This window comes from Atta colombica, unplaced genomic scaffold (genome assembly GCF_001594045.1).
Source record: "Atta colombica isolate Treedump-2 unplaced genomic scaffold, Acol1.0 scaffold127, whole genome shotgun sequence".
Taxonomy (NCBI): domain Eukaryota; kingdom Metazoa; phylum Arthropoda; class Insecta; order Hymenoptera; family Formicidae; genus Atta; species Atta colombica.
Genome location: NW_017259214.1, coordinates 723,963 through 734,405, shown reverse-complemented (window position 1 = coordinate 734,405; position 10,443 = coordinate 723,963). Strand labels below are relative to the sequence as shown.

At 40.1% G+C, this 10,443-nt stretch overlaps 1 protein-coding gene across 1 annotated transcript in view; it reads right to left on the bottom strand.

The window, feature by feature from the left end:
- Positions 1-148: 148 nt before the first annotated feature.
- LOC108684213 (titin) overlaps positions 149-10,443 on the bottom strand; it is a 22,442-nt gene continuing 12,147 nt past the window's right edge. Inside the window, exons 4-6 of the mRNA XM_018188413.1 lie at positions 8,409-8,848; positions 8,035-8,237; positions 149-7,940 (exon numbers count right to left, since the gene is read on the bottom strand). Coding sequence (XP_018043902.1) covers positions 210-7,940; positions 8,035-8,237; positions 8,409-8,848 — 8,374 coding nt within the window. The 3' untranslated portion in view covers positions 149-209. The remainder of the gene's footprint in view (positions 7,941-8,034; positions 8,238-8,408; positions 8,849-10,443) is intronic.

Below are 10,443 nucleotides of genomic sequence, written 5' to 3'. Positions count from 1 at the left end.
TATATATTAATTATTATATTTTTACTCAATAAGCGATATAAAAAAAAATTGCTTAAAAATAATACGCATGATAATAAATGTGTTGCGTATAATTTTAATTATCTTTACAAAATGAAATTTTGATTTTAGTACTTTAATATTATCTCTCGCTCTCTCATTCAGCATAATTTTTAAAAAAAGTAGTGAAACGTTAAATTTAATAGGCCAGTTTAATTGGATACAACGGGCATGTAAAACTTGTGTTTCTGCGTGTCTCTGGTGTGTTTGAAAGGCGCCTGTTTAGCTTCCAAAAGAGCAGCTGGACACGGTCCTCTGTGCCTAGGAACGTATTCTTTTTTATACATGCTGGAACTGACAGTACTACCATCACCCAAATTAATGTGAGATGCGTTCGTTTGCTTCTGGACTCTTTCTACTTTTTGAGTACTTTGTGAGAAATTTCCATAGCTTTTTGCCTCGCTTTGTGAATAAAATTTCCCGCCGACACTCAGGTTATCTTGCCGAATGATTCTCTGCGGGCGTTCATAGCTGGAAGATGCCCAAGGATTGACTTCTTTAGAACTGCGATGCAGCGAAGTCAAGCTACGTCTATCGTTGCTCTGGCTCGAATTACTGATATATTGTCCGCTCTCGGCCAGATTTGAAATACTTTTGCGCTGATCTGCCGCCGTCGACGAGATCGTATGAAGCGCTTCGGTGGAAGAAGCTACGCCACGTCGATGGAGTACTGCATTGTTGATGTCAGCTGACGAAGAGGATATTACGTTCTTGCGGTGGTGACCGAACTTCGTGGCTGAATCTACGTGTGATCGTTCTAAAGTCGTTTGCTCGTTGATTGATTGTCGGAATTCCGGGCTGCTTGAATTATATCGTGCCTGAGTGGAGATTGTGTGCTGCTCGTGTTGCTTTGTCGCGGATCTTTGTCGAGTTTCCATATGTTGCGCATTCACATAATCGCGCTTGGTCATTTCCTGATGATGACGCTCGACGTGCTGTTGTTGCTGATGCTGCTGATGTCTATGGTGCTCGCCGTGTGTGGCGTCGATCGCGTAACGAGATGTATCTTCCGCTCGCACGATTTGCCCTCGGTGATTTAGTCCTTCCGTGAATGATCTATCCTCGATTGTTCGACGACTCTGCATGTTCTGCGATCGCAAATGTTGCTCACTCAAATGAGTTCTTTGATGCTGTTCATGATGCTGATTAGACACTAATTGAGAAGTCGTTTTTTGTGAATCCACTTGTGATGAAACATCAATTGGTTGAACGGTACGATGATCCGTAATATGTTGTATTTGTTGATGATGAGAGACAGTTTGAGCATTGGCAGCTCTCTGATCTGACTGAGCAGAAGTAGTTGTACGTTTTACGGTCGTAACGACAGTTCCATCTGCTAAAGTTTGCGATTCCACGGTCTTCCTAGTATCAGATTCTATTTGACTCATTTTAGCAGCGATATCTTTTCCTGTACGTTTCGTGTAAGTATTGTAGTTACGTTGATTCGTCGTGGTCATTACGGTGGTGTCATCACCAAGCGAAATAGACGATTCCATGTGTCTTCGACGATTTACCGTTTTACCAGCAGGAGAAGGTTCATGCTTAGAAGGTGTGTAAGTATCTTTACTGGTTGTTTTTGTTTCCATAGTGCCGGTGCTAAGCTTTAAATTATCTTCGTGTGATTTAATATCCGCTCGTTCTCCACGAACTATTGTGTAAGTCGACTTGTGAGACGTTGTGTCTTCGAAATCACCCAACATCTTTAGATTATCTTCTCTTTTTACGATTTCGATTTTTTCTGCTCTTTTGGGAATGAAGTCGTCACGTGGGCGTCCGATGAAATCACCTTCTGGCTTTAAATTATCGGCGTGACGAATCGGCGACCGTCGTTCGCCGGGACCAATCTTATCCGGAGTTCTACGTTCAAAGTCACCCTCTGGCTTCAAATTATCCGGGTGCTTGATTGGAGTTCTTTTCTCCCCGGGCCCAATCACGATCTTCTGAGGTCTGTCGAAATCTCCTTCCGGACGTAAATTGTCCGTACGCTTTTTAATTGGTACGCGTTCACCAACCACGTGCACGTAATCATCCTTGCGACGCACGTCGATAAATTCGCCTTCCATTCTGAGATTATCTTCATGTCTCTTAACATCCACTTTCTCCACTCTCGTGATTTTCTTATAGTCATCTCTCGAGCGATGAGTGTCTATTTGTCCCTCCATGCGCAGGTGATCTTCATGCCGACGTATTTCTACCCGATCTCCATTTATATATTTATAATCATCTTTCGGAGATACTTTCATTTCACCTTCGGGACGAAGATTGTCCTGAGGTTTTTTAACCGGCGACCGATCTCCTCTCTTTGGAATAAAATCGTCTTTAGGCACTATGTAGAAATCTCCTTCAGGATGAAGATTATCCTCGTGCTTGATCAGAGTTCTTCGCTCAGCCGGTTCTACTTTCTTCGGGGAACGTTTCGCGAATTCTCCTTCGGGATGAAGATTATCCTTTGGCTTCTTCACATCTGCTCGATCGCCTTTTAGCGGCGTGTCTTTCTTCGGTCTGCCAACAAATTCTCCCTCCGGATAAAGATTATCGGGATGTTTAATGGGTGATCGTCGTTCGCCAGGACCAACGAATGATTTTGCTGGTCTTTCGAATTCACCTTCAGGCTTCAAGTTATCTTTCGGCTTCTTGACGATTGCTCGGTCACCTTTAATAGGCACAGTTTCCTTCGGTCGTTGTACAAAATCGCCTTCTGACTTTAAGTTATCAGGATGTTTAATAGGAGATCTTCTCTCTGCGGGACCTACCGGTGCTTTCTCTGGTCGTTCAAAATCACCCTCAGGATAAAGATTGTCTTCACGCCTAATAACTTCGCTACGTTCACCATGAGTAACTCGATAGTCATCTCGTCGATGAATATCAACGAATTCGCCTTCAATCTTTAAATTATCCTCATGATGAACAATATCCACACGTTCGCGTTTAGACGTAGTTACGTAATCATCTCGAGATCGATAAACATCTATATCGCCTTCCATCTTCAAATTGTCTTGATACATCACGATTTCAGTTTTCTCTCCTTTAGTTAGTTTATAATCATCCTTGGGTTTTCCTATGAATTCTCCTTCAGGCTTCAAATTATCTTTAGGCTTCTTTTGAATTGGTCGATCAACGCGCTTGGGAATAAAATCATCTTTTGGTCGACCAATGAATTCACCCTCTGGATGCAAGTTGTCTTCGTGTCGAATCGGTGTACGTCGTTCTGCTGGGCCAATCGACGATTTCTGAGGTCTTACAAAGTCGCCTTCAGGTCGCAAATTATCTCTTGGTTTGGTAACATCTGCCCTTTCTCCTTTGATTGGTATCTTTTCCTTTGGACGTTTTTCAAATTCACCTTCTGGCTTCAAATTATCTGCATGTTTGATCGGAGTTCTTCTTTCGGCTGGACCAATTGGTTTTTTCTCCGGTCTTTCAAAGTCACCCTCTGGGCGTAAATTATCTTGGGGCCTTCTGATATCGACTCTTTCACCTTTCTTTGGTGCTTCTTCTTTTGGCCTAGATATGAATTCGCCTTCAGGTTTCAAGTTATCGAGTGGCTTCTTTATAATCGGTCTTTCAGCAGGTTTGAATTTTTCAGGCTTAGGTCTTTCGAATTCACCCTCTGGTTTTAGATTGTCAGAATGTTTTATCGGAGAACGTCGCTCAGCAGGGCCAATCGGTTTCTTTTCCAGTCTTTCAAAGACTCCTTCTGGTTGCAAATTATCTTGCGGTTTTTTGACATCGGCTCTTTCACCTTTCTTCGGTGCTTCTTCTTTCGGTCTAGATACGAATTTGCCTTCAGGTTTTAAGTTATCATGTGGTTTCTTTACAACCGGTCTTTCAGCAGGCTTGAATTCTTCAGGCATAGGTCTTTCAAATTCACCCTCTGGTTTTAGATTGTCAGAATGTTTAATCGGAGAACGTCGCTCAGCAGGGCCAATCGGTTTCTTTTCCGGTCTTTCGAAGTCTCCCTCCGGTCGCAAATTATCTTTCGGTTTTCTCACGTCAGCTTTCTCACCCTTTTTAGGTGCTTCTTCTTTAGGCCGACGTACGAAATCGCCTTCTGGTTTTAAATTATCTTCTGGCTTTTTAATTTCAGGTCTTTCTGCTTTCTTAGGCGAATAATCGTCCTTCGGACGACCTTCGAATGGACCTTCCGGTTTTAAATTGTCACGATGCTTAACGACATTCATACGTTCGCCTTTAATGACTTTGAAATCATCCCGTGTTCTCATATCGATAAATTCTCCTTCCATACGTAAATTATCCTGATATTTAGTAATTTCAGTCCTTTCGTGTAATAAGAAATCAGTATATTCGTCTCTGGATCTATAAGTTTCTATATCTCCTTCCATTCGCAAGTTATCTGTGCGCTTCACTACATCCATACGTTCGCCACGCACCGGTCGATAATCATCCTTCGGTCGACCTTCAAATGGACCCTCTGGTTTCAGATTATCCTCTGGTTTTTTAACTTCGGCACGATCACCTTTAGTGGGCGTAAAGTCTTCTTTAGGTCTACCAATAAATTCACCCTCCGGCTTAAGATTATCTGGATGTTTCACTGGCGTACGTTTCTCAGCCGGAATATATTTTTCAGGATGTGGTCTTTCAAAATCGCCTTCGGGTTTCAGATTATCTGTTGGTTTTTTGACTTCTGGCCTTTCTGCTGGATGATAACTTTCTTGTTCCGGTCGTTCGAACTTACCTTCCGGCTTCAAATTATCTGAATGTTTAATCGGAGTGCGTCGTTCTGCTGGACCAATAGGTGCCTTTTCCGGTCTTTCAAAATCGCCTTCGGATTTGAGATTATCCTTTGGCTTTTTAACATCAGCTCTGTCACCTTTTCTTGGTACTTCTTCTTTTGGTCGAGAGACGAATTCGCCTTCCGGTTTTAAATTATCCTGTGGTTTCTTTACTACCGGTCTTTCAGCAGATCTAAATTCTTCAGGTTTAGGTCTTTCGAATTCACCTTCTGGCTTCAGATTATCAGAATGTTTAATCGGAGAACGTCGCTCTGCAGGACCAATTGATTTTTTTTCTGGTCGTTCGAAGTCGCCCTCCGGTCGCAAATTGTCTTGTGGCTTTTTGATATCAGCTCTTTCACCTTTCTTTGGCGTCTCATCTTTCGGTCTTGACAAAAATTCGCCTTCCGGTTTTAAATTGTCATGTGGTTTCTTTATAATTGGTCTTTCGGCAGGTTTGAATTTTTCAGGTATTGGTCTCTCGAACTCACCCTCTGGTTTTAGATTATCAGAATGTTTAATCGGGGTACGCTTCTCTGCTGGACCGATTGGTTTCTTTTCCGGTCTTTCGAACTCACCTTCCGGCCTCAAATTGTCTCTCGGTTTTTTCACATCAGCTCTCTCACCTTTTTTAGGCACTTCTTCCTTAGGCTGACGTACGAAATCGCCTTCTGATTTTAAATTGTCTTCTGGCTTTTTAATTTCAGGTCTCTCTGCTTTCTTGGGTGAATAATCGTCCTTCGGGCGACCTTCAAATGGACCTTCTGGTTTTAAATTATCACGATGTTTAACGACGTCCATGCGTTCACCTTTAACAATTTTAAAATCATCTCGCGTTCTTGTATCAATGAATTCACCTTCCATACGTAAATTATCTTGATATTTAGTAATTTCAGTTCTTTCGCGTATTAAGAAATCAGTATATTCGTCTCTGGATCTATATGTTTCTATATCTCCTTCCATACGCAAATTGTCCATGCGTTTAACAACATCCATACGTTCTCCACGCACTGGTCGATAATCATCCTTTGGTCGACCTTCGAATGGACCTTCCGGTCTTAAATTATCCGTTGGTCTCTTAACATCAGCGCGATCACCTCTTGTTGGTATAAAATCTTCTTTCGGTTTACCAATAAATTCACCTTCAGATTTGAGATTGTCCGAATGTTTCACTGGTGTTCGTTTCTCAGCTGGAGTGTATTTTTCAGGACGTGGTCTTTCAAATTCACCTTCGGGCCTTAAATTATCCACTGCCTTTTTGACTTCTGGTTTTTCTGCCGGACGGTAAACATCTTGTCGAGGTCGCTCAAATTCACCTTCTGACTTGAGATTATCTGGATGTTTTATTGGTGTTCGTTTTTCAGCTGGAGCGTATTTTTCAGGACGTGGTCTTTCAAATTCACCTTCGGGCCTTAAATTGTCCATTGGCTTTTTGACTTCTGGTTTTTCTGCTGGACGGTAACCATCGTGACGAGGTCGCTCAAATTCACCTTCTGACTTGAGATTATCTGGATGTTTTACTGGTGTTCGTTTTTCAGCTGGAGTGTATTTTTCAGGACGTGGCCTTTCAAATTCACCTTCGGGCCTTAAATTGTCCATTGGCTTTTTGACTTCTGATTTTTCTGCCGGACGGTAACCATCGTGACGAGGTCGCTCAAATTCACCTTCTGGCTTGAGATTATCTGGATGTTTTACTGGTGTTCGTTTTTCAGCTGGAGCGTATTTTTCAGGACGTGGTCTTTCAAATTCACCTTCGGGCCTTAAATTGTCCACTGGCTTTTTGATTTCTGGTTTTTCTGCCGGACGATAACCATCCTGACGAGGTCGCTCAAATTCTCCTTCGGATCTAAGATTATCCAGATATTTAATTGGAGTGCGTCTTTCGGCTGGACCAATAGGTGCTTTCTCTGGTCTTTCAAAATCGCCTTCGGGACGTAGATTGTCTTCCGGACGTTTTACTTCAGGACGTTCTGCACGCTTGGGCGAATAATCATCTTTTGGACGACCCTCGAATGGACCTTCTGGTCGCAAATTATCTTCGGGGCGTTTAACATTGGCACGTTCCCCTTTAGTCGGTCTGTAATCATCTTTGGGTTTTCCATCAAAGTCACCTTCTGGACGAAGATTATCGACATGTTTAACAGGCGTTCTACGTTCGGCAGGTTTAAATGGCTTGATTTCTCTGTCTGGAAATTCTCCTATTGGAAATAGATTATCCGGATGACGAACGATAGATGCTCTATCACCGGGACCATAAGGTATCGGCATAGGTCTTTCGAAGTCGCCTTCAGGATACAAATTATCCAGATGTCTGATAGGAGTACGTTTCTCACCGGGTATATATTGATCTTTGGGACGATCTGAAAAGTCACCTTCAGGTCGTAAATTATCTTTTGGTCGTTTCACTTCAGGACGTTCCGCTGTCTTCGGAGTAAAATCATCTTTTGGACGTCCTTGGAACAGACCTTCTGGTTTCAAATTATCTTGTGGTCTTTTAACATCAGCTCTCTCTCCTTTAGTTGGTCTATAATCATCCTTAGGCCGTCCTTCAAATGATCCTTCAGGACGTAAATTATCTTCTGGACGCTTGACTTCAGGGCGTTCGCTACGTTTAGGTGCATAATCATCTTTAGGACGCCCTTCAAATGAACCCTCGGGTCTTAAGTTATCTTCAGGGCGCTTGACATCGGCGCGTTCTCCTCTAGTAGGCTTATAGTCATCTTTAGGTCGTCCTTCGAATGGCCCTTCAGGACGTAAATTATCTTCTGGCCGTTTCACTTCATAACGTTCGCCGCGTTTAGGTGAATAATCATCTTTAGGCCGTCCTTCGAATGGCCCTTCAGGTTTTAAATTATCTATAGGTTTTTGTGGTTCTGGCTTGCGCAACAATATTGGTGTAACGTAATCATCCTTTGTATGAGGCAATGCTTCGAAAGGTCCTTCAGGCCTTAGATTATCACCTCTTTTAATAACTATGGTACTTTTATAATCTGCCTGATCAAAAGTTCGAAATTGTTCCTGAGTGGTAGTAGTACTATCAATAATATCTGTTTTGTTATAAAACCGATCGATGTCTTCAGGATACTTCGGTCGCCACTGAGATTCACGATCAATAACATGAGTTTGGAAATCTTCTTTGATATGAGAGGTTCCCTGTAAAATAATTTGGAAAATAATGAAGTCATATATATGGTCTTATAAATGATCTGATTAAAGTCGGAAAATTTTTATCATTAAAACTACTAACTGTGAATTCACCCTCTCCCACGGTAAGATTATCCGTTCGTTTAACGATTTCAGCACGTTGGATGCTACGGTGATCAATGTATTGCGATCGCGTCGTCGTTTCGTCAGTGAAATCACCCTCTATTTTCGTATAAGTATTGCGACGTATTGGGATCGGTCGTTCGCCAGGAGTGCCAGTAAAAACCAGCTCGGTCGTTGTTGTAGCTAGAAAATAAGAAAAATTTATTTATTTTTTTATATTGAGTATACAATTTTACAAAAAGTATATTTTTGTATATATAAGAATTCATTTGAATATCTGTTGAGAACCAAATTAATAACAAAAAAGTTTATTAATAAGTTCACGAACGGAATTAAGCAAGTATTTAAACTTACTGTCAAAATCCCCTTCGAATTTCAAGTTATCCTTTGGCTTCGTAATCGGAGCTCGTTCGCCATATTTCGGAGCTTCCTCTCGAGGCTTACCAATAAACTCACCCTCCGGTTTAAGATTGTCTTGTGGCTTCTTCACAGGTGCCCTTTCACCCCTTATAGGCGCCTCTTCCTTTGGTCTTCTAACGAATTCACCTTCAGGTTTGAGATGATCTTGTGGTTTTCTGACCGGCGCTCTCTCGCCTCTAGTAGCCACATAATCGGTTCGTCTCTGTCCGATAAATTCACCCTCCGTATGCAAGTGATCTTTATGATAATATTTTGTTTGCTTTTCTACATGTTTTTCATCATAATCCTGGCGATAGGAAGTCACAGTATGTAACGGTTCTTCATAAGAGAATTCCAAATGTTCTTGAGGCAAATTATGCAGGCAACGGTGACGTCTAAAATATTGTCATTTATTAGAATTTAGAAACAGATATAATGCTTGTGAGCATTACAATGTTTTTTCAGATCGCATGAGAAGTAACGTTTTGTGAAGCATTTAAAGTACTTAAAGAAAGGTATCTATTTTTAAACAGTTGCGTTCATATTTAAAAGCAGCAGTATGATAAAGTAAACGATACTGTATCCATTCTTATAACATTCATCCCTTCAGGGTATATCCCTGTTTAATATTAATAAAAGGGAAGAAAAGCGTTCGCAGAAAATTCTTGTTATCCGCTTTTGTATTCGTTCAAATAACGTTGATATTTAACAAAAGCTTGATGCATACAGAGATTTAAATATGACGCAGAAGGGTATCAATCCTTTTATGTTCTTAATGAGTATAAAGGTTTTGCGTCGTTTTGAATATCTTATTATTCTCGGAGTATTTGCAGCCATTATTATACGCGATGGATATAAAGACAAAATTGTGATTGTAATCTGTTCATTCGATACACGGCATTTTAAGGTATCGTGTCTTTTAATATTACATTTACATTATTAATTAAAAATATTTTATAAATGTCATAAGAGTTATAATAAGCTGAATAATTCATATATTTTATTTAGCAAGAATTAATTTAATATTTATTATAATTCAAGTATATTTCGTGTACATAATACAGTAGGAAAAGCCTTTATTAGTTAGATAACAGCATATTTTAACGAGATGCGTTTTCACGTAAATCGAATTGTTATTGGTACACACATATTTAATTAATTAAATATTCTTCGGCTTGATTGTAAGAATTAATTAAATTCTTTACAATTCAATTGCATTGGAAGTTTTAGATACCTTCATTTATAATTGAATATAATTCAGAATATATACTTAAGATTTTATCAAATGACGAATGACGTTTTTATCGATATTGATCGTATTAATTAATGAAAAGCTTTCACCTTTTTTGTGAAAGGTATGAATTACATCCTGCTGGTGAATGCTTTTAATGCAATATTGGTTAGTTACCATAAAATATAGTATAGAAAAAAGAAAAATAATATTATTGCCAATATTTTATTCAAAGCAACTCAACTTATTTGGACACCAGCATTTCATATGAGAGGTCCTACTTTTGTGTAACTACATCGAGCAACATCAAAATTCGTTCTCATAATTCTTTTTCGCTTTTTTTCTATACCGTTGGGTATTACGAAAATCCAATTCCGTAAAAGCCAGACTTGGTCAAAGTCGAGTAGCATCATGTATTTTTTATTGGATAAAACCATGTTATGTGACACATTATGAACATTCCTTTAGAGTCGCGTTAAACCAGAAGAGAGAAGTTTTAACAGACCTCAAAGTTAAGCAGACTTACGTAGAAATTTCCAACAACTAATCGCCTATGAGTAGACGAACCGCAATTACTTCTTGAGACGGTCACGACGCGACTAATTTTCTACGAACTTATACTTCTCGCAAATTTATCTGCACTACGAATCTATTTAGGTCAAGATTTTCAATCTGACAAGATTGAATTTATGTAGATATATATATGTGTGTGTGTGTGTGTGTGTGTGTGTGTGTGTGTGTGTGTGTGTGTGTGTGTGT